This window comes from Centruroides vittatus, unplaced genomic scaffold, assembly GCF_030686945.1.
Source record: "Centruroides vittatus isolate TY-2023 unplaced genomic scaffold, ASM3068694v2 contig_1450, whole genome shotgun sequence".
Taxonomy (NCBI): domain Eukaryota; kingdom Metazoa; phylum Arthropoda; class Arachnida; order Scorpiones; family Buthidae; genus Centruroides; species Centruroides vittatus.
The window spans coordinates 1-25,496 of NW_027120902.1; the positions used below are offsets into that span (position 1 = coordinate 1).

The 25,496-nt window shown below is 40.1% G+C and overlaps 1 protein-coding gene and 2 pseudogenes across 1 annotated transcript; 1 reads left to right on the plus strand and 2 right to left on the minus strand.

The window, feature by feature from the left end:
• Positions 1-3,774: 3,774 nt before the first annotated feature.
• On the minus strand, positions 3,775-5,020 carry LOC136968367 (26S proteasome regulatory subunit 4 pseudogene; annotated as a pseudogene).
• A 4,724-nt stretch (positions 5,021-9,744) lies between these two features.
• Positions 9,745-10,990, plus strand: LOC136968368 (26S proteasome regulatory subunit 4 pseudogene; annotated as a pseudogene).
• Positions 10,991-15,591: 4,601 nt separating this feature from the next.
• LOC136968369 (E3 ubiquitin-protein ligase SIAH1A-like) lies at positions 15,592-16,464 on the minus strand. Its single transcript, XM_067262383.1, has one exon. It carries the CDS (start codon positions 16,462-16,464, stop codon positions 15,592-15,594), a length of 873 nt encoding a protein of 290 aa, XP_067118484.1.
• Between the last annotated feature and the right edge of the window lie 9,032 nt (positions 16,465-25,496).

Consider the following 25,496-nt stretch of genomic DNA (forward strand, 5'->3'; position numbering starts at 1 on the left):
TGGCCTTCGATTCGGATTCGGATTTGCCGGGACGTTCGTCGTTTTCGGACGTTCAGCCACACCGTTCTTAGATATCTCCCCTCTTTATATACTCCCGGTCTCGTCCGCTGCGATCACCAATCGCGACGGAGGGTGATGAGTCGATCTCCGTGACTCAGAAGTCGGATCCGGAGAGGAGGGAAGCGAGTTTGACGGCGGAAGGCTGCATATCCTTTGAATCTTGATCGCTATCTCCCGAGGGGGTTTGAACAATAAAATTTGAAAATCGGACTGGCCGGTTTAACCCGGTCCTCACACAATGCATATAGTATGAATAATTTTTATTTGTCTAGATTTACATATAACTTCAATATTAAATTATTTTTTATTAAGAAATTCAATTGACGAATTTTGTTTAAAGCTAGCTGTTCTTTTTGAAGCTGCTAAATCGCGAATACTTTTAAGACATATAAGTTGTCCTGAGTTACACTCTTCTTAGCTCTCAAACCACTTCATGGCGACATCTAAGCACTGAAAAGCTTCAGAATGTGTAGGACCAATATCTCTTACTTCGCAAATCTCTTCTTTGTCTTCTCGATCTTGTTCATCTGAGGCAGATATTTCTTTAATTATTTCCTCATCATTCAAAATTTGGAATCCAGGATCGTTCACATCGCAATTTAACCACTCAGTTACATCATCTTTGTCACATTCGGCACATATTGAAATTTGTGCTATTGCTTCCGCACTGTCTCCTATACCACTTTCTACTGTTACTGGAATTTACTAATGGTCTTTTCAAAATTTTGTTCCATGCATTCCATCACGTATGTACAGTACATAAATAGTGTCGCAATTCGCAAAGTGCAAATCAGCAAATTCGTACAATTTTTGTTTATTTTGAACAATCCGGATAATCGATGTTGTACTGTACTTTACAATTGATTGTCTTAATCAGATGATTTTATGGCTAAAACAGTGGAAATCAGCATTACCTATATCATATGCCTTAACGCAGTGATTCCCAAACTTTTTCGATTAAAAATTGTTTATAAAAGTGTATGTTTATTTTTAAATTCTGTACTGTTTACTAATGAAAATTAGCTTTTTTCTTTAAAAGCCGAACATTTTAGTACGTGAATTCAGTATTTCTCACCAACCTGTGATTAAAGGTAGCAAAAAAAGTAATTGTCTCCCGTGAAAAATGCATAGAACGTATTCTATACGTGAACAAAAAATTCACAGTATTTGATTGCTTGTTGTTTTCTCTTCTGGTTTTATATTCTTTGAAATTAAGCACAAAATTGCTATGGAGAACTTGAAAATTCTTAGTGTTAGAATTCTTTAAAGAATTCTCCGAAAATTCTTTAATTCCAATGCGATGAATGAAGCTGTGACAGCATTTCTGAAAGTTCGCATATGCAAAAATGGAACACGTCCGTAAATGAATTTTTTTAAAACATTAAATTGAAAATTTCTATAGTGCTATTTTAAAATGTGCGGCGGGCCGGATAGAACTTCTAAGCGAGCCGTAGTTTGCCCATTACTGATGTATAATATGATAAAACTATATAAGAAATTACAGAATACGAGGTCTGTTCAAAAAATACGCGGACTGTTTGAATTGCGCGACTCCAGTTGGTTCCAGGGGAATCCGCTTGGTGTTTCTTGGTTTGTACAGATCTTCTGGTGATAAAGCCGTTTCCCGGTTACAGATATCTTTATTTGTTGATTAGCTACGCGGTTTTTAGTGGAATGCGATTTTTTCGTTTGTCGGATTTTAGAATGAATGACCTGAAGGAGCAACAACTTGCTGTGAAATTTTGTGTTAAACTCAGAAAAAGATGAAAACTTCTTGTCAAGGATCATAACAGGTGATGAATCATGGGTTTACGGTTATGACATTGAATTGAAGGTCCTATCGTCCCAGTGGGTGGGTGAAACGTCCCCCAGATCCAAAAAAGCTCTTCAAGTTCGATCCAATGTCAATGTGATGCTGACAGTTTTCTTTCATGCTAAGGGTGTTGTTCACTACGAGTACCTCCCCAAAGCTCCACAGTGAACCAGACTTACTACATTGAAGTTCTGAAACGTGTGCGGGACGCCATCCATCGCAAAAGGCCAGAAATGTGGAGAAGTGGCGACTGGTTTCTCCATCACGACAATGCTCCAGCCCATTCAGCCCTCAGAACTCTTGAGTTTATGGCCAAACGCTCGATCATTGTTCTTCCCCACCCCCCTACTCACCTGATCTTGCTCCTTGTGACTTTTTCTTGTACCCCAAACTCAAAAGACCCTTGAAAGGAAGATTTGAAACGATTACCGAGATTAAAGCAAATGCGACGAGGCGCTGAAGGACATTACAAAAGAAACGTACCAGGACTGTTTCAACAAGTGGAAACACCGTTAGGATAAGTGTGTGCGTTGGGAAGGAGAGTACTTTGAAGGGCACCCAGACATGTAACTTCTACATAAAGTACATTTTGTTTTATGACGTTAGTCCGCGTATTTTTTGAACAGACCTCGTACATTTAATAGTTATTTATATAACTATTAAATGTATTTACCCACGCGTACAACTCTTTAAAAAACTACAAGAATTTTAAGAAAGGTTTTTGTGTGGCCGCAGGCCGTGCATGTTAAATACCAGTCATAAAGACCAAAATAAAAAATTGTCGTACAGATCAATGTAAATTTCCAGCAACCGAGCACTCAATTATCATGTAGGCGCGACCAGCTTACGATAGGCAGTCGACCCATAGGCCTTTCTTCACATGGGGATTTTTGGTCTCGAATATCTCAGCCCATAGATCGAATTTCAAAATTCCGGCTTCATCACGATATCAGCCTTGCCATGTTGTACATATTTGCAAAAAAATCGTGTTTAGTGGTCGTGCGGTCGCTTTGTACTTCGATCGTGGACAAAACACTTTTTGACTTATTAAGAGCTCCACTCAATTATTTCAATATTTATTTCACTATATACAACTTTGAGGATTACGATCAATGTAATCGTAATTCCTCCAAAACACTTTACACTTTAAAGCAACGGCAAAAGGAATCAATAAACTTAACCTGCAACCTAAAGGAATTGTGATCTGTAAAGAATGCACCAACAAATGTACATTTGAAAACCTAAATATTTTTCTTGAAAACTGGCATTGGTCACCGATACCAAAATTGTACTTAATGAAATCTGTTTAGTTTATTTGGTTACGGCAAAGCGACGCGTTGATTATCTGCTGAGGGGTAATGTCCCGAGGGAACTTTCTACAGGAAACGCCCCTATTTAGGTGTTACAAACGTTAAGAAAACTCCACGTGGCCCATACGTTGGCAAGGCGCTAACCCATGACCAGTGTTACTACCAGTGTTCAGTTGTTTTATCCATTCTGCCACTGGTGGGCTCACATAATGAAAGAATACTCACCGTCGCGATTACAGCTTTCTACGTCGGAATAATTACTTGAAGTTCCGATATCACAACTTTTCAGAGCAAAATGTAAGAACCGGGTTTCCTGTGCAACTCCCCTCACATTCAGGATGACCGCTTCATATCTGAAAAATCTATGATTTTCAGAGTCAGGACCTGACACCAGTTAGGATAATATTATACCGTGTCCTAAATCGCAAATTAGTATTTTTCAAAATGGAAAGTACACTAAAATTCTACCGATCATCGATTTAAATTATTCGTTATATTAATTTATAGCAAGAAAATTTAGATTTTAATCTACAAATTTGAAAAGTATAGCATTTGTTTGCATTATAAAGCATTATAAATAGAGTCCCTCAGTTATATTTTTTTCTTATCCACAAGATTCTTCTTGGCTTCTATGAAGTCTTGTCGACATACTTTCATTCTTCTATTTCGTACTGCCGTGAGACCCGCTTCGGTGCAGAGCGCCTTTATATCTGCTCCTGTCAGATCGTCTTCGAAAGACAAAATATCATCCAGATTGCAATCGTCAGCCAAATTCATTCTAGCCGTGTGTATTTGGAATATAAGATGCTTCTCGTTGTGACTGGGTAAGAAGAATTCGATCTTTCTGTCAATCTTTCCGGGTCTTATTAATGCGGGATCTAAACTCTCGATTCTATTGGTTGCCAACACAACTTTTACGTCTCCTCTAGGATCGAAACCGTCCAACTGGGTCAGTAGTTCTAGCATAATTCTTTGAACCTCACGTTCTCCGCTACAGCATGCGTCAAATCTCTTACTTCCAATGGCATCGACCTCGTCGATAAACACTATGGAGGGAGAATATTCTTGAGCCAGTTGAAACAATTTTCGGACTATTTTTGCGCCTTCTCCTAAGTGCTTCCGAATTAATTCAGAACCCGCTACTCTTAGAAATGTAGCCGATGTTTGATTCGCAACAGCTTTCGCTAATAACGTCTTTCCGGTTCCCGGTGGTCCATACAAAATGACACCTTTCGGTGGAGTTATGCCCATTCTGTCAAAATACTCCGAGATGAGTTAATGGCAATTCGACTACCTCCTTGATTTCTCTGATTTGATTCTCCAAACCGCCTATATCGTCGTAGGATTCAAACGGGATCTTAGTTATTATCATTTTAGAAAGCACAGGATCGACATTTTCCTCAATAATTCCTACGATTGAACGATCCGTATTATTAAGTAAGACCGAACAATCAGGTTGCAGCTTAGTTTTGTCGACGAATGACATAATCGGAACATATTCTTCTCCTTCTGGTGTAGAAACTATGGCAAAATTACCCTCGAATAGTTCTTTCAGTTCACCTACGACTAATGGATAATCTCGAAAGAACTCGATGATTATTTCTTCTTCAAATTTTTCATTGATGTATTCTTGTTGATTTCTAAGAAATTCTTCTTCCATCATTAGATAATCTTTGATTCTTTCCATTTTAAGCAATTTCAAACGGCAGTGTTTATTAGGAGTCACTCGTGGTATCTTTGCTGCATCCTTGTTTTCTCTTTTCACTTTGTGCTTTTGCAATTTGACAGAAATTGGTATGGCTTTCTTCTTATTTAGTTTTGAAGGTGACGATTCCATTATCAACTTATAATTTGATGTTAACTTGATTGTAGACACTTTAAGTATTGTTATAATTACAATTACGCTTGTGGCATTATTAGTTCATACATGAATTGTAATTAATTTCGAAATGTTCAATTGTTGAAACTTGAAATATCTTACAAAATTCAAATTAAAAATGAATCTTAATGATGATAAATTTATTAAATAAGAATTTTCCACTAGATTTTTTATACATTAATTCTTTGTCATAACTAAAAATACATAAGAATATCCTTAATTGAACAGTTGTTGGTGGTTGTATTTTACTAATCACAACAAATGAGACATTATGTTATAAATATTCTAGAATTCACACTCAACAAAACCAGTTTTGTTGAGTGTGAATTCTAGAAAAAACCAGTAATAGTAATTGAAAACAAACGTTTTCGACCGTTAACTCGGTCTTCCTCAGGTTCTAAATATTGAGATTCGTTACAAGTTCAAAACTCTTTCAGAACGTATTCAAATTTTCGAATAGAACAGTTGCGCGTTCGTGCTGCCATGGTATCATACGTGTTGTTGACATACGTAATACGTGTGGCGCAAAAACACAATGTAATTACATTCCATATATAAACGAAGGGATAGGGATGTACTGTACATTAAATAGAGCTATGGGGACCATTTTTTAACCAAAAAGACCATAACATAATCGTCCTCAAGGCGGACAAATGCAAGGCTCTCGTGTTATTGAAGAAAGAAACATACACTTCCATGATGCAAATATACATCAACGACACAGAATGTGAACGCATCGATGATGGATTTGTCAACAAGCTAGAAGCACGTGTTAAAAGATTTACACAAACTTGTTTAGCCAGAGAGCTGAACCTTAACAGGGCAGTAGTACCTTCCCCTGATACCCCCAGGCTATTCACGTTCGCTAACACTCACAAAGATACGCCATCCTTAACCCTCTTGCTCTCATGTAGCGGGGGTAGCTGTTTTACAAACCTGCACTAAAAGACTCGGGGCAGGTTGAAGGTCATTTGAGTGAATGTACTTGTATTATTTAAAAACTTCGTATAAAATCAAATTTTTATATTAGAAGCATGAAAAAAATATTGCTAGTACGCAAATATCAGTAGTTTTGTTTGGTATACTTTACATCCGCTTGTATTTTTTACTTTTTTCAAAAAAATTCGTTTGTTTTGTTTACATTAGCGACTTGTAAAATCGTGCCTAATCAAATCGCAGGAAAATCATTTAAACTCATATTTTCTGTTTGGCTATATGCTATTTAAATGAAGAATTTTGTTTTCTACATTTTCATATATATTATGTTTGTATAGTTATATATCTTCGCGAATTATTAGACATTATATGAAACAATCCCCTGACCTGTAAAAGCTGATTACGTGAATTTTTTATCATATTATTGATGACGTGAAATTTGTCGAATATTAAATTTTATACTAGAGATATGACTATCAGTTTTTCTAAATATTATATTATTTAATATTTTCAACTTTTAGAATGTTAGAAGTGATATATTTAATTTGTTTTTTTGTATGAGAAAGCTGATATTTTGGCTATTTATAACGTTGTTTTGAATGTAATTAATTTAATTTTAAGTCTAATTAATGTACTATCTGATAGTATACTATTTATTTACTTATATATTTACGTATTAGTATATTACGTTTATCGTTAATTATTTTCATTTGAATTTTAATCTCATGTTTTTAAAGATTTCTTTGTTCCTCAAACTTTCGATAGTGCTGCCACTTTTCGTACATTTTTACATTCACATAAGTTTTTTCATATACATCAGACTCATTATAATATATAATTAGTTTATTTAATTAATCTGTAGATATTAATAACATATAAATTGCAAATTTTTAGCAATATTATAATTATTTTTTAAATTTTAGTTGTATAATATTCATTTATATATTTTATTTAATATGTTTTCAGTTTAGAGTATTATTAAATTGAAATTTCTATTTTATTACAGAAAGTTTTAAAATATAACGGTTAGGGAAATTTCTCTTTGTCCTTTTAAACACAAAGGGATTTAAACGGTTACTCGTCAGACTAGTTTGACGTAGCGGAAATAGAGTATTCACGTGGTCTTGGGTGGTGACGTATTTCGTGTTTCGTCATCATAAACAATAATTTCACTTAATTTTATATTCTTTCATAATTGTTTGAAATGGTTTTTCTTAATAGATAGATTAACATATTTTTTATAAATAAACTGAATTTATAATTTATATAATTTATTACTGTGTTGATATTTTCGAAATAATAAATTATTTAAACATCGAATCGACTCCGTTATTATGATAATTGTCTTTACATTCTTAAAAAATAACAATAAATCATATTTTTTATTAAAAATATATTTTATTTACGATTTTCCGAATAACGTTTAAATAATTCAAATTGTTTGCGATAGATGGCGGGTTACTCTTTCTTAAATGATTTTTCTAACGATAGATGGCACTGCATATGTTTATCTTGAAAACATAATTACAGTATATAAGATTATTCTATTCGTGGAACACAGTTTTAAGTAAAATATGTCATGTTCTATTAATTGAAATGCTCTTTTAATGTTTATTATTTATTTTTTTAATATATATATAATTATAATTGTTTAAATGTAAAAATATATCTATTCTGCAAAAAAAAAAAAAAAAAAAATATTCTGCAGAAAATCCTGCAAAGAAGTGTAAATCAGAACTGACATGTTCTGTTCTGTAATAATAATGTCATATATTCATTATTTGCAAATATTTTAAATATGTGAGAGTAAATATAACACAATAGACAATAGAAGCTCACAGAAGAATTCATTTTGTAAATAAAATATTGTTATTAATAAACAATTTGTCATTTTACTTTTGGTAATAATATTTTATTATTAGTCTATGAATGTAGTACATACGTACGGTACGTTACGATTCGTATGGATGTTACTAATATAGCGTATTAGTTATTGACACATGTGGATAATGTGGATGGATGGAGACAGGGGCTAGAGATTCGCAAGAAATTTTTCAGTGATAAACCTATAACTGATTGAGATATGCGAACTAGCATAGGGATTTATTTACATGTTAAATCAAGCCGGTTAACTCGAATTCATCAAACTTTTGATAACTCGGAAGGGGTATTAATACAGTATTTTCATAAATCAGCAGGAATTATAATTTATATAATAATATATATTTATTATATGTTTATAATATAATATAAAATAATTAATAATTATAAAATATAAAATATTATAATAAATATATAAAATAAGTAATGTTTGTCTATCGAATAAATTAATCAGGAATTTTCTGTAAAGTACTGTACCTCCTATAAGTATGTATATCAGAATTAAAGAGGGGTATGATTCTTTGTTCCAGCTTTCTAATGACCAACTCGCATAAATCGCCCGACAGCGGGCTGCCCATTGGAACACCACGTTTCTGAAGAATGTTTTGTCGTCGAAACGGAAAAAGGAAGTGTAGCACAGAATGTCGGCTAGTTCCAGGACCAGTTTACAGTACGTTCCGTGCGACGTTAGTAAGAGGTCTCTAATCGCGCAAAAGCAAGGTTGGATTTTTATCGACAGGGTACAATGAAACGAAATCGGGAAGAGTGATGTATGCCTGGTCGGTTACGTTGAGGGGTCTCAATGCGTCTAATAATTCTTGTGGGTTCTTGACTGTCCAGGGATAATTGTTTAAGTCGTGAATTATGTGCTTGTGCACCGTCGCATCCAGCTCTTTAGTGGGGGATCTTGCCTTGTCAAGGACCGGTCTTAAGGATGGCGTATCTTTGTGAGTTTTAGCGAACGTGAATAGCCTGGGGGTATCAGGGGAAGGTACTACTGCCCTGTTAAGGTTCAGCTCTCTGGCTAAACAAGTTTGTGTAAATCTTTTAACACGTGCTTCTAGCTTGTTGACAAATCCATCATCGATGCGTTCACATTCTGTGTCGTTGATGTATATTTGCATCATGGAAGTGTATGTTTCTTTCTTCAATAACACGAGAGCCTTGCATTTGTCCGCCTTGAGGACGATTATGTTATGGTCTTTTTGGTTAAAAAATGGTCCCCATAGCTCTATTTAATGTACAGTACATCCCTATCCCTTCGTTTATATATGGAATGTAATTACATTGTGTTTTTGCGCCACACGTATTACGTATGTCAACAACACGTATGATACCATGGCAGCACGAACGCGCAACTGTTCTATTCGAAAATTTGAATACGTTCTGAAAGAGTTTTGAACTTGTAACGAATCTCAATATTTAGAACCTGAGGAAGACCGAGTTAACGGTCGAAAACGTTTGTTTTCAATTACTATTACTGGTTTTTTCTAGAATTCACACTCAACAAAACTGGTTTTGTTGAGTGTGAATTCTAGAATATTTATAACATAATGTCTCATTTGTTGTGATTAGTAAAATACAACCACCAACAACTGTTCAATTAAGGATATTCTTATGTATTTTTAGTTATGACAAAGAATTAATGTATAAAAAATCTAGGGGAAAATTCTTATTTAATAAATTTATCATCATTAAGATTCATTTTTAATTTGAATTTTGTAAGATATTTCAAGTTTCAACAATTGAACATTTCGAAATTAATTACAATTCATGTATGAACTAATAATGCCACAAGCGTAATTGTAATTATAACAATACTTAAAGTGTCTACAATCAAGTTAACATCAAATTATAAGTTGATAATGGAATCGTCACCTTCAAAACTAAATAAGAAGAAAGCCATACCAATTTCTGTCAAATTGCAAAAGCACAAAGTGAAAAGAGAAAACAAGGATGCAGCAAAGATACCACGAGTGACTCCTAATAAACACTGCCGTTTGAAATTGCTTAAAATGGAAAGAATCAAAGATTATCTAATGATGGAAGAAGAATTTCTTAGAAATCAACAAGAATACATCAATGAAAAATTTGAAGAAGAAATAATCATCGAGTTCTTTCGAGATTATCCATTAGTCGTAGGTGAACTGAAAGAACTATTCGAGGGTAATTTTGCCATAGTTTCTACACCAGAAGGAGAAGAATATGTTCCGATTATGTCATTCGTCGACAAAACTAAGCTGCAACCTGATTGTTCGGTCTTACTTAATAATACGGATCGTTCAATCGTAGGAATTATTGAGGAAAATGTCGATCCTGTGCTTTCTAAAATGATAATAACTAAGATCCCGTTTGAATCCTACGACGATATAGGCGGTTTGGAGAATCAAATCGGAGAAATCAAGGAGGTAGTCGAATTGCCATTAACTCATCTCGGAGTATTTTGACAGAATGGGCATAACTCCACCGAAAGGTGTCATTTTGTATGGACCACCGGGAACCGGAAAGACGTTATTAGCGAAAGCTGTTGCGAATCAAACATCGGCTACATTTCTAAGAGTAGCGGGTTCTGAATTAATTCGGAAGCACTTAGGAGAAGGCGCAAAAATAGTCCGAAAATTGTTTCAACTGGCTCAAGAATATTCTCCCTCCATAGTGTTTATCGACGAGGTCGATGCCATTGGAAGTAAGAGATTTGACGCATGCTGTAGCGGAGAACGTGAGGTTCAAAGAATTATGCTAGAACTACTGACCCAGTTGGACGGTTTCGATCCTAGAGGAGACGTAAAAGTTGTGTTGGCAACCAATAGAATCGAGAGTTTAGATCCCGCATTAATAAGACCCGGAAAGATTGACAGAAAGATCGAATTCTTCTTACCCAGTCACAACGAGAAGCATCTTATATTCCAAATACACACGGCTAGAATTAATTTGGCTGACGATTGCAATCTGGATGATATTTTGTCTTTCGAAGACGATCTGACAGGAGCAGATATAAAGGCGCTCTGCACCGAAGCGGGTCTCACGGCAGTACGAAATAGAAGAATGAAAGTATGTCGACAAGACTTCATAGAAGCCAAGAAGAATCTTGTGGATAAGAAAAAAATATAACTGAGGGACTCTATTTATAATGCTTTATAATGCAAACAAATGCTATACTTTTCAAATTTGTAGATTAAAATCTAAATTTTCTTGCTATAAATTAATATAACGAATAATTTAAATCGATGATCGGTAGAATTTTAGTGTACTTTCCATTTTGAAAAATACTAATTTGCGATTTAGGACACGGTATAATATTATCCTAACTGGTGTCAGGTCCTGACTCTGAAAATCATAGATTTTTCAGATATGAAGCGGTCATCCTGAATGTGAGGGGAGTTGCACAGGAAACCCGGTTCTTACATTTTGCTCTGAAAAGTTGTGATATCGGAACTTCAAGTAATTATTCCGACGTAGAAAGCTGTAATCGCGACGGTGAGTATTCTTTCATTATGTGAGCCCACCAGTGGCAGAATGGATAAAACAACTGAACACTGGTAGTAACACTGGTCATGGGTTAGCGCCTTGCCAACGTATGGGCCACGTGGAGTTTTCTTAACGTTTGTAACACCTAAATAGAGGCGTTTCCTGTAGAAAGTTCCCTCGGGACATTACCCCTCAGCAGATAATCAACGCGTCGCTTTGCCGTAACCAAATAAACTAAACAGATTTCATTAAGTACAATTTTGGTATCGGTGACCAATGCCAGTTTTCAAGAAAAATATTTAGGTTTTCAAATGTACATTTGTTGGTGCATTCTTTACAGATCACAATTCCTTTAGGTTGCAGGTTAAGTTTATTGATTCCTTTTGCCGTTGCTTTAAAGTGTAAAGTGTTTTGGAGGAATTACGATTACATTGATCGTAATCCTCAAAGTTGTATATAGTGAAATAAATATTGAAATAATTGAGTGGAGCTCTTAATAAGTCAAAAAGTGTTTTGTCCACGATCGAAGTACAAAGCGACCGCACGACCACTAAACACGATTTTTTTGCAAATATGTACAACATGGCAAGGCTGATATCGTGATGAAGCCGGAATTTTGAAATTCGATCTATGGGCTGAGATATTCGAGACCAAAAATCCCCATGTGAAGAAAGGCCTATGGGTCGACTGCCTATCGTAAGCTGGTCGCGCCTACATGATAATTGAGTGCTCGGTTGCTGGAAATTTACATTGATCTGTACGACAATTTTTTATTTTGGTCTTTATGACTGGTATTTAACATGCACGGCCTGCGGCCACACAAAAACCTTTCTTAAAATTCTTGTAGTTTTTTAAGAGTTGTACGCGTGGGTAAATACATTTAATAGTTATATAAATAACTATTAAATGTACGAGGTCTGTTCAAAAAATACGCGGACTAACGTCATAAAACAAAATGTACTTTATGTAGAAGTTACATGTCTGGGTGCCCTTCAAAGTACTCTCCTTCCCAACGCACACACTTATCCTAACGGTGTTTCCACTTGTTGAAACAGTCCTGGTACGTTTCTTTTGTAATGTCCTTCAGCGCCTCGTCGCATTTGCTTTAATCTCGGTAATCGTTTCAAATCTTCCTTTCAAGGGTCTTTTGAGTTTGGGGTACAAGAAAAAGTCACAAGGAGCAAGATCAGGTGAGTAGGGGGGTGGGGAAGAACAATGATCGAGCGTTTGGCCATAAACTCAAGAGTTCTGAGGGCTGAATGGGCTGGAGCATTGTCGTGATGGAGAAACCAGTCGCCACTTCTCCACATTTCTGGCCTTTTGCGATGGATGGCGTCCCGCACACGTTTCAGAACTTCAATGTAGTAAGTCTGGTTCACTGTGGAGCTTTGGGGAGGTACTCGTAGTGAACAACACCCTTAGCATGAAAGAAAACTGTCAGCATCACATTGACATTGGATCGAACTTGAAGAGCTTTTTTGGATCTGGGGGACGTTTCACCCACCCACTGGGACGATAGGACCTTCAATTCAATGTCATAACCGTAAACCCATGATTCATCACCTGTTATGATCCTTGACAAGAAGTTTTCATCTTTTTCTGAGTTTAACACAAAATTTCACAGCAAGTTGTTGCTCCTTCAGGTCATTCATTCTAAAATCCGACAAACGAAAAAATCGCATTCCACTAAAAACCGCGTAGCTAATCAACAAATAAAGATATCTGTAACCGGGAAACGGCTTTATCACCAGAAGATCTGTACAAACCAAGAAACACCAAGCGGATTCCCCTGGAACCAACTGGAGTCGCGCAATTCAAACAGTCCGCGTATTTTTTGAACAGACCTCGTATTCTGTAATTTCTTATATAGTTTTATCATATTATACATCAGTAATGGGCAAACTACGGCTCGCTTAGAAGTTCTATCCGGCCCGCCGCACATTTTAAAATAGCACTATAGAAATTTTCAATTTAATGTTTTAAAAAAATTCATTTACGGACGTGTTCCATTTTTGCATATGCGAACTTTCAGAAATGCTGTCACAGCTTCATTCATCGCATTGGAATTAAAGAATTTTCGGAGAATTCTTTAAAGAATTCTAACACTAAGAATTTTCAAGTTCTCCATAGCAATTTTGTGCTTAATTTCAAAGAATATAAAACCAGAAGAGAAAACAACAAGCAATCAAATACTGTGAATTTTTTGTTCACGTATAGAATACGTTCTATGCATTTTTCACGGGAGACAATTACTTTTTTTGCTACCTTTAATCACAGGTTGGTGAGAAATACTGAATTCACGTACTAAAATGTTCGGCTTTTAAAGAAAAAAGCTAATTTTCATTAGTAAACAGTACAGAATTTAAAAATAAACATACACTTTTATAAACAATTTTTAATCGAAAAAGTTTGGGAATCACTGCGTTAAGGCATATGATATAGGTAATGCTGATTTCCACTGTTTTAGCCATAAAATCATCTGATTAAGACAATCAATTGTAAAGTACAGTACAACATCGATTATCCGGATTGTTCAAAATAAACAAAAATTGTACGAATTTGCTGATTTGCACTTTGCGAATTGCGACACTATTTATGTACTGTACATACGTGATGGAATGCATGGAACAAAATTTTGAAAAGACCATTAGTAAATTCCAGTAACAGTAGAAAGTGGTATAGGAGACAGTGCGGAAGCAATAGCACAAATTTCAATATGTGCCGAATGTGACAAAGATGATGTAACTGAGTGGTTAAATTGCGATGTGAACGATCCTGGATTCCAAATTTTGAATGATGAGGAAATAATTAAAGAAATATCTGCCTCAGATGAACAAGATCGAGAAGACAAAGAAGAGATTTGCGAAGTAAGAGATATTGGTCCTACACATTCTGAAGCTTTTCAGTGCTTAGATGTCGCCATGAAGTGGTTTGAGAGCTAAGAAGAGTGTAACTCAGGACAACTTATATGTCTTAAAAGTATTCGCGATTTAGCAGCTTCAAAAAGAACAGCTAGCTTTAAACAAAATTCGTCAATTGAATTTCTTAATAAAAAATAATTTAATATTGAAGTTATATGTAAATCTAGACAAATAAAAATTATTCATACTATATGCATTGTGTGAGGACCGGGTTAAACCGGCCAGTCCGATTTTCAAATTTTATTGTTCAAACCCCCTCGGGAGATAGCGATCAAGATTCAAAGGATATGCAGCCTTCCGCCGTCAAACTCGCTTCCCTCCTCTCCGGATCCGACTTCTGAGTCACGGAGATCGACTCATCACCCTCCGTCGCGATTGGTGATCGCAGCGGACGAGACCGGGAGTATATAAAGAGGGGAGATATCTAAGAACGGTGTGGCTGAACGTCCGAAGACGACGAACGTCCCGGCAAATCCGAATCCGAATCGAAGGCCAACCCGAAGACGCCGGAGCCTCCAAACTGACTAGCGCCAAGCCCGATTCTTTCCGCCACCTTCCTTGGGAAAATTTGAAAAATTTTTTTTTGCTTATATTTTTTTTTTCTTGAGCTTCAGGGGCTGGTCCTTTCTATAGTCGGCGGTTCCCACCTCGCGCTCGTCCGCACGCGTTCTGTTCCCTGTACAAGGTTTGGCAGCGCTGCATGACCTCCAGGATTTCTTGTCCCCGGCCCATTCCCAGTCGGGGTCGAGGTGCACTGCTCTCTGTTCCGACCGGCGGAGATGGTCGAAGTCTGTTAGCGTTGTGGGCGATCACCTCTGGGGGATCTGAGTTGCCGCTTGGATCACAGTTCGGCCTGGCCGTCGTCGATCGCATCCCTGACCTCCTCTGGTTTTGAATTTGGATCGCTCGTATTTCGGCGAGCTCGTTGACTTCATCCACCTCCGCTCGTAATTCAGTGGAGACCTCTGCCTTCTGAGGGAGAACGATTATTTCGGGATATCGGGGTGTTGTCGCCCCTCGAACCCGTCTGATGGCGTGTCGCAGAGCACGTTCGTCCACCTTGTGCTTTGGGTCCTCTCGGCGGAAGCTTGGGAAAAATATTCCCTCGAGATCGGCGTCATCCAGATCCCAGAGTTCAGTGGATTCCGCCATCGGTTTGTCTGGCAAGACATAAAGAAAGGTGAAATTTAGTAAGCAAAAGTTCACACACTACTTCAAGAATTTATGGTTTATGTGAGTGACCCAATTTCGCCGCGTTAACTCTGACAGATATACCCGCATTCACAATATTCCTAGAAGAGTTTTGACCGATTTGAGCCATTACTATTCTCCGTCCTGCTCTGTCCCTTCCGCTGGGCTCCAGTTTCTCCCAGGCTGAATAGTCACCGTGATCGATAGAGTCGAATTTTCGAGCATTCTTTCTAGCATTCGGGAGTGCAAGATTAGGCAATCGCCTGACCCGGTGATTTTTTTGACATCACTCGTTATACTTCTCGGGATCGATTCCCACACCACGAGTCTGCCCTTTCCTCTAATCTCGATTTTCCCTTTAAACTTTTTCGCGTCTTGTCGAGTTCCGACGTTTCTGACAACTACATAAAGGAGGTAGGCATTTTGTATGTTCTCGGTTTTTATAATTTGGATAAGAAAGTCTCGTTGGTAACAGTGTAGCCGTGTGAGCCAAGTTAACGGCTGAATTGAATCTAGTCCAACAATCAGCATTCGCGCAGACTCATGATTTAGGTGGAGTGAGAGAGAATGACCTTCCATTAAATGAGGGACTACCTGTTGGTGGCTCCCTTCCCATGGACAGAAATCGTCCATAGTAGGACATGAACATGTTTTGAAAGAGCATCCTCTTTCGTGAGCCTCTCGCTCTCTTAGGATATGGGATTCAGTACACCCGTTGTCCCTATACTTACAGGGTAGAGCCACGATTTCGGCCAATTTCTCCAAGGCAAGATTTCGATGGTTACCCATTTCCCCACGGCAAGTCGGACACCATTGTACTAGCTCCTTGCATCTAGAACAAATCATATGACCCGCCGGACACTGATACATCGGAGGCGACATGTGTTCGTAACACACAGGACACTCGAATAGGGCGACCAGTGCGGGATCCAAAAGGGGACGTTGAGCGGGTCCTCGCATGGTGTTCGCCGTTTCAGTAGGAGTAGTAGCCGTTGATTCTTCCATGGTGGTTTCTAAATAAAGGAAAAGAAAGATAGTTGAGTCTTAGTTCTTCTCTGGTGAAACTGTACACAAAATTATCGTTAAGGAGGTACGGGTCCTTCCTCGCGATTTTACAAACGCCTCATTTGAGTAGGAATTGTTTCGACTCCAACGGGAAAAGCGACGGACTCTTCCCGTTTGGGTCTCATTAACATCGACCGCCCATTTTTTAACTCATCTAGAGTCCTCGAAGGTGGACTCGTCTCCACGGCCACTGGCATCAACTCGATCATTTCTCGGGGAGCGGATTCCGCTCTGTTTTCTTGACGGAGAGGGGGATATGTGATTACCGGTCTTCGTCTCTTTACACAGTTGGATAGTTTGCGACAGCTCCAAACGATCGCGAGAATAGCTACAATGCTTACAACAGGGACTATGAGTGACAGATTCCATGTGGAGAATGGAGAAGTCCATACGTTAGAAGGTTTCAAAGCGTTGGTGTCAGTCTTTATCGATCTTATTTCCTGACTTATGTCCCGAAGTAGTCGTCCAGAAAATTCTAATGACCAACCGCGTTCACTAGTTATGCTTGCGGTAACGTTTTCCTGGATGTATTCTCGTAGAATCCCAACCTCCGTAACATTGAGGACATCCGTTATTGCGGGTATTACATAATGGTTTCGAAGGGTAACCTTGAATGTGGTCCGTGCTTGAAAGTGAGACGTAAGACGTATACCGGGTACGTGGCCGACGCAAGCCATTGGCAATTTAAAAATTCCTGTGTTGTTTAACTTGATCATTTTGACCTGTGGTTGCATCGAGCTGCTTATTTGGTTGCATTCGATAACTAGATTTAAAGGCGAGGGGGTGGAGTATATCCAAGTCCCTTCCTCGTCGATACGACGAAACATTGGTTTGGGGTAAACGGTAACCTTTCTCTTACACAATTTATTGACAGTTGGCTCGTCCGCCATAAACAAGGCGTATTCACATGCTTGATACGGGAGCTTCCAAACTGCAACTTCCGGTGCGCAAGTCGTCGTTAATCCGGTTCTACACTTCTGTAAGTCGTGCGCCTCCAATAACATATAAAGCTGTCGGTCTCTTGATAGGGCTATATACGGAAAATCGACTTGGTAATAGGCGAATGTTCTAGAGACAGGGAAATATGCAGGAAATTTCACTACTTCATACAAATCAAAATACCCTTCGGGAGTGACTAACGGAAATTTGGCGAAAATCCTTAATGTAGATGAAAGTGCTACGGCTGTAGTGGTGATCCACTGGTAATATTTGAATACGTTATCCTCGTTCAACGTTTCTATCAACGAGATTCCTCCGGGTAGGTGTTTGTTTACCTCCTCTAGCGTCTCTAACAAGTGTGACCTTGACAGAAAGTAAGAGCTGAGTCGATGGTTTTCCAACATTTCGATAGCTTGTCGTAGATTCGAGACACCGATTCGGAATTCCATTACCGCGTTCTCGGCGTATCGAAGCGCCGTACTGACGACAAACGAGTAGCTGAACATCTGGAGTTCTCGATCTAAATAGTCCTGTCGTCGAATCATCATGTCGATATACTTCCGGTTGTCCTTAACCGCTTGAAGGGTTTGATTTATGACGGTTGTCTGAGCTTCTAAGATATGTAGGATCTTCTGCTGATCTTCGGATAAACCGTCTATCCGATTATTTATGGCTTCTACTTCTTCTGATGTGGCCGTTCCAAAAAGAAATTTTAAAATTTTACCTCCAACGTTGATTAATCCTCGTTTTGCTCGGGGAGAACCATTTATTGTCACTGTGGACTTTAACTCTTTATATTCAGCCTCGAAGTCGGCGAGAGAATGATTTAGGTTCGTTAGTTCCACGTCGGCTAATGTCCATAGGGGTCTCATGGGATCATCCCTTTTCTGCACTCCCTTTTTGACAACGGGAGTTAGAGCGGCTAAATGACGGTGCAAATCGCGAAGATAATCGTCGTATTCATCGAATGATATTTCTAAGGCGATAGTCCATTGACTCGTTGTCATAAGAAAATTTCCTTGATGTAGAAATATGATTCCCTTGGTCAATGCGGGTACGATGGTTGATACTTCATAGGCAAGGCAGCTTATCAGCATGGACAAACAGATTGTTACGAAATTTCCCATCGTTATCTACCAAAAAGGGAGCTCACATTACTACTATTTACGGACTCGCGACAATTTATAGGCGCGCATGTATTTTACAATCGACCTCTCTCCACTTGGATATGATAACCTCTCTTTGGCGGAAAAGAGAGACTACCATTTACAATTAACAAACAATCCGATCGGAGTAGGAGGCGGCAGCCGCGGGTGGCCCTCATTCTGCCCAGGAGTTTCGGTGACATCCGCGTCCCGCACTATCACCCCGTTTGTCTGCGTTTTTCCCGAGGATTTGGGAAGAACCCAGGGATAATCGCTCACAGGTCCTTGACTTCGAAGAGCATATCTGTGTGAGGGTTGTGGAGTAGTCACGGGTCGGTCGATCTCTGTTCCTCTCGCGGCGTCCGTTGCGCCTAACGGACTCTGCTGAAGTGACTCTAAGACGATTTCATCCCAGGGGTCAACGGGCTCCACTTGTGGTTGTTCTGCGGTTAGGGGAATTGCATCTGAGTCTGTTACGTCCGTATTCTTTCCTCCTGCATCGGACGGTGCGAATTCCATCCTAGCGATTGCAGGCTTCATTCGATTGGCGTGTGTGTGTAATCGTTTCCCGGAATGAACGTGCTGGACTATAAAATCTACAGGACTTGTTTCAGCAATTATTCTATAGGGACCGTGCCATCGCGGGGCTAATTTTCGTTTTAATCCTACTGGGATAGCTACTTCATTGACGAAGACTCTATCACCTATGGCAAATTTGTACGGCTTATGCTTACGCTGATGATAGGAGTTCCTATCGTTCGCAGCTTTTTCCGCGTGTTCTTGGGCTATTTTATGAGCTAAAGCTAGTCTCGCTCTTAGTTCGCTCGCATAATTTTCGCTTACGTCATGTTGGGGTCTATTGGGCTCGGTAACGATGTCAAAGGGGTAAGTCGGATCGCGTCCATACAAAAGGAAGAAGGGGGTTTCATTCGTACTCGAATGCGTAGTAGTATTGTATGCGAAAAGAGCATAGGGGATCATTTCATCCCAATTGCGCTGATCCGCGTCGACGTAATGAGTCAGGATATCTATTAGGGTTTTATTAAGGCGCTCGACCATTCCATTACATTGGGGATGGTACGCTGTCGTAAGGAGCCTTTCCACGTGCAACAATTCGCAGACTTCCTTCATTACCTTGGACACAAAGTTGGATCCTCTATCGGTAAGTAACTGTTTTGGGACCGAATGCTTTAGAATAATTTGTGTTACGAACGCCTTTGCCACGGTTTTAGCGGTAACGTCGGGCAAAGGGATCGCTTCTGCCCATCTAGAAAAGTGGTCGACAAAAACCAATAGGTATTTGTTTCCGTTATAAGTAGTAGGGAGTGGACCCTGAATGTCTAATGCAGTACGCTCAAAAAGTCTCGATATTTTAGGAAACGTCTGCAAAGGTGCTTGATGACCATGCAGGGGCCTTCTCCTCATCGCGCATTCCTGACAACTGTCACGGTAATGCGTGATATGTTTGTTCATTTCGGGCCAGTAAAACTGTTTTTGTAATTTCTTCCGCATCTTTTTAGCACCTAAATGTCCTGAACTAGGAATGTCGTGAAATAATTTTAAAATGTATTCTATCATTATTTGGGGAATTACTAATCTATCCCAAGTCTCATTCCTTTCCGGGATCGTTTTCCTATGATAAAGGGTTTGATCTGCATCCAAATAAAAATTTGCAGCATCTAGGTTTGTTTCCTGTGAGGATGGGTTTCCCGTTAATTGTTGCCTGACCTGTTTACAAAAGGGATCCTTCCTCTGTTGTTCTTTTATTTGCATTTTACTGTATATGGGTTGCATTTCGCAGATCTTTGCTACGGGCATTCGGCTTAACGCGTCTGCATTTGTATGGGCTTTTCCTGGTTTGTGAATTATCTCAAATTGGTATTCTTGTAGTGCTAAATTCCAACGACTAAGTCTCGAACTTTCGTCCTTAACGTTGATGAGCCATCTAAGAGGTCTATGATCTGTAATAATTGTAAATTTCCTTCCATAAAGATAAGGTCTGAAATGTTTAATTGACCAAATCACGGCCAAGCATTCCTTTTCTGTGGTACTGTAATTTCTTTCCGAGGCCTTTAACAGTCTGCTAGCATATGCCACTGGGAGTTCTCCCCGTTCATCTTCCTGTGATAACACAGCGCCTATCGCGGTGTTTGAGGCATCTGTTGCTAACACAAAAGGACGGCTAAAATCTGGGGATCTTAACAGGGGTGCAGTTATCAAAATTTCCTTTAATTTTTCGAACGCGGATTTGTGTTCCTCGGCCCAGCGGAACTTTACATCGTTCTTAAGTAAGTCCGAAAGGGGCTTTGAAATTTTTGCATATTGCGAAATGTGATGTCTATAGTACCCTGTCAGTCCCAGGAATGCTCTAACATCTCGCTCGTTCCGAGGTTGGGGGAAATTTCTAACGCACTCGATCTTAGACGGGTCGGGTCGGATACCATCTTCTGACACTTCGTGCCCTAAAAACTTTATTCGCTGCCTCAGCAGCTGGCATTTTCGGGGCTTCAACTTCAGACCTGCCTTCGCCAGGCGCCGAAGGACAATTTCCATCCGTTCTAAGTGAGTTTCGAAGTCTGGACTAAATATCAAAATGTCGTCCATGTAGACGAGGCAAATTTTGTTCTTCAGACCGCTTAATATTAAATCCGCACATCTTTGGAATGTCGCTGGGGCACAGGTAACGCCCATTGGCATCCGATTGTATTGGTAGTGCCCCGAGGGAGTACTAAACCCCGTCTTTTCTTTCGATTCGGGGCTCAAAGGCAACTGCCAAAATCCGCTTAAAGTATCCATGGAGGAAAAGTATCGCGATTTTCCCAGCAAACTCAATGACTCCTGGATATGGGGCAACGGGTATGGGTCTACCTTGGTAAGTTTATTTAATTGTCTATAATCCACCACTAATCTGTAACCTTGGGGCTTTTTAGCGACTAATAACGCAGGTGCCGACCAGGGGGAGCTGGACGGTTCAACTACGCCATTTTTGATCATATTTTCCACTATCTCATCCATTATTTCCCGTTGCGCGTATGGAATTCGGTATGGGGCACGACAAATAGGGGGGCTGTTTCCAGTGTCTATTTTGTGCTCTACTAAATCACAATAGCCTAGATCGTAATCGTCTTTCGCGAATACTTGTCTGTATCTGTATAATAAATCTAACAAAGGGGTCAGCTTATCCTCTCCTACTTCGCTAAAATCGAATAAATTCGCAAATTGAGCTCTTGTTAACTCTGTTTCATTTAATCGCGTTGTTTTATTCTGCTTTGCATCTTCCTTTGTTTCTTCTTCTGCTAAAAGAAATGTTCCTATTTTACTCCCCTTTTTAATTTTAACGGGTTGTGTCTTTACGTTCATTATCCTAACGGGTACTTTTCCATGCTTCTGTATTTTGACTATCGTACAAGCAATAAACACTCCCTCACTGTCGGGGATTGTTGGTTCAACCACTCCCACTTGATGAGTCACCGAAGAGTGGACCTTCCCCTCCACAATGACCTCAGACCGCGGGGAATGACGTAGTCGTCCGCTATCGTCACCTCCTTAGGAGAGTTGTCTTCTCCCTGCTCTAAGCTATTAACGATTGTTTGTTTTGGCTTCTTCCCTATTTTTCGCTTATTTTTTTGTGCGCGTTTGATCTTTTTCTTTTCTGCGTTTTCTCTAGTTTTATTCTCGTTTTCACTAATTAAAGTTAAATCTAAATCGTTTCCTGCCGATGCACGTGTATTTGCGTCAATCTGCTTCTGACAATTTCCGATAGATCTCTTTAGACTAGGATGGTCGGCAGTTTCCTTTAACTCAGCTAAACCCCAAAAGGACACGATATCGCCTGAGGGAAAGCTAAGTGTCGCGTTCCTAACCGAAATTGTGACGTCATATAATTCGATAATGTCTCTACCAAAAATTCCGTCGTTCGGCTCGGTGATTTCGGGTCTTACCAAATAACAATCATGATAAAAGACTAATCGTCCGATTCTGAATTTTAATCTAAACTTCCCGATCGTCTCTATGACGTGGCCGGTAACGCTAACTAATTCTACCGTTCTCATTTCGGCTCGCGGTAATAGTTCTATGTTGGGGAAAAGGGTTCGAGATATTAGGGTAACGGCTGCGCCGGTGTCTATTGTCAACCGTACTTCCCTATCCTCGACCTCGCAAATCATCGTACAGGGAGGCAAGTCTCTACCTTTCGATTCGTTTATTCCCGCGAATGGAGTTGGAACAGGGCCTTCTCGTATTCGTTCTACATTATGATTTCTTTCTCGAAATTGTACCGAAGTGACTCTATCTAATTCTCGTGGCTGCTTATTTTCTGATGAGCCACGTTCTGGTGCAGGCAATGCTAAAAATCTAGAGGGGGTCGCGTTGGTTGGCGTTCGTTCGGTATCGAAGCCACCTCCTGTACCACCATGACCATAACGCGGTGGGTAAAAGGGAAAGGGTGCAAAATGCCCGCTACTTCCGGGTTCAAATTGCCCGAATCGCGCCTGATAAAAGGGTATCTGTCCTGACTGACAAATTTGAAAGGGGCCCGACACATTTCGTGTGGGGACTACCCAATCGGGAGCGTCACTCTTCGCTCCCCACCTGCCCTGATACCGCGGAGGGACATTTCCTCCGTACCATTCGTACTCCCCCGGATTCCAATTCGGCGAAGGGTTTTGTACGTATCGTTCTCCGTTCCCTCCCCACGGCGACACAGGGCCTTGTTCCGGATACTGATTATAAAAAGGGTATCGCGCGCGGAATTGTCTTTGCGGGAAGGCGGGTGGGGATCGCGGGGAATATTGTTGCGGTGGGCGACGCTGCAGGCTTGGGGGATAACGCGGATTTCGCATCCCATTGTTTGCCCTTTCAGCTTCTTGGATTCGATTTGTTCGCGACGGTTCATCTCGTCGGAAGGCGTTTGTTTGCCTTGACGCTGGCTGTTGATCTATCTTTTTCCCTAATGTCGCTAATTGCTTCGAAAGGTGCGCGATTTTTGTGTCGAGAGCCGATTCTCTCCGCGGATTGGTCTCCTCTGACTGAGCGTCGCAATTATCTACGATATCGCCTATACTGGCAACTAAACTCCGCGTTTTTCCTGTCAGTTGATCTATTGTCTCCTCGCGGATCGCTATTTTTAACGCTTCCGCGAAGGTCGCTGGATCTTTGCTCATTACCTGTCTTTTTAATCTATCTGTTAGACCGTGCAAGAATTGGACACGCAATTTTTCGTCAAGTTCTCGCTGTTGACAGCGTTTGATAATCGCGCTTTCCTGTTCGTTTACGCCCGTGTGATCTATAGCGGTTGCACTGGCGAGAGTCTGCAAGCGGACTGCGAACTCCTGCACCTTTTCATCTCTCTTCTGGGTACACGCGTGAAATTTTTGAACCTTAATAGAGTACGGCTCTTGATCAAATCTCTGGATCATTAGCCTTCGAAAGGTATCGAAGTCCGTCACGCATTTCATCTGCAGGTCGCGCCATGCGAAGTCTCGGGCCACGCCCGTGAGCTTGCACTTGGCAATGCTCAGACACTGGCGAGGCGTCCATCCTGCCAAACTCGCGATTTCTCCCAATGTGTCGAAAAAGTCTGAGACACTCCCCGTTTCGCCCGAGAATGACGGGATCAATCCTCCGAACGCGGAGAAGGAGGGGAGAGAGCCGCTACTGCCACCGTCCCGAGGTCGCGTCGGAACACTTGCATCAGCCTCCATCGCTCAACCCACTTTCTAGAGAAACTTTTTGTCGGCTTACTTACTCGAATTTTGTGGGCCAAAATATATCCCAAACTTCTGACACCAGTGTAAGGCCGCCGACAGGTGGGGATAAGTGAATCCCTGGGTCAGGATGAACCTAAGGGATTCTTGCATGTGGGAGTGACGGAGGAGGCAAATGATGACAAGTGTTTTACATAAGAAAACCCGTTTATTGGAGAACATATATGCTTACATCCACAATAGACAGTCCACTTCTCTACAGTCCTTCGGAGTGGCGAAGATTTCCCTTCCGTCGAAGCCCCGGGGCGGACGAAGTGAGATCGCTGGACCGATGCTCGCAGAGGTGCGGAGGCGTCGTACGTCGTTGGCGGCGACACAACACAACACAGGTCACAGCTGTTTGCGGGATGCGGAGGAGACTCTCCCCGACCTTCGGGATCCCGGGTTTTTATAGTTCTTCGCCCCTATTCCGATTTCCGATTGGCTCTTCATCCTCTTTCCCGTTTTCCAATTGGTCTTTCCCTTGTTTCTAGGCGAAACGTGGGACGACCCGGGTCATGGGAAAGGTCCGACTCGGAGTGTCCATTTGGCGTCTTTTTGACCATTGTGTTCGGAGACTGTTGACAAATTTACATGACTCGGACTCATAATTTAGCCCGTTAATTGCGGTTTCTGTCATCTAGGAACTTTTACGATTCAAGCGCGATGGTTTTCTATCTATTAAACTGCCCCCCCCTTTCGAAGTTGTTTTCTTAGATCGACTATTTATGAGCACTCGAGTCAAAATTTCACCTATTTATGAGTCTTTACGTCATAATTCCATTTATTTATGGCCTTTCGTGTCAGAGTTCTTTGACATAGATAGATCGTTTTTAACACGTGTTTTGGCACGTGTTCCGGCACGTGTCCCGGCACGTGTTCTGACACTCGTTGGTTACATCTTGCGCCGCGATGTCTAGGTCAAGAGTTTTTTTTTTTCTTTTTTTTTTTCCCTTTTTATGTAATCTGTTGTTGTAATTTAAATGGAAGAATTTCGCGATTTACGGACCTCATCTGCAACCTCACACATACTAGTTTTATCATATTATACATCAGTAATGGGCAAACTACGGCTCGCTTAGAAGTTCTATCCGGCCCGCCGCACATTTTAAAATAGCACTATAGAAATTTTCAATTTAATGTT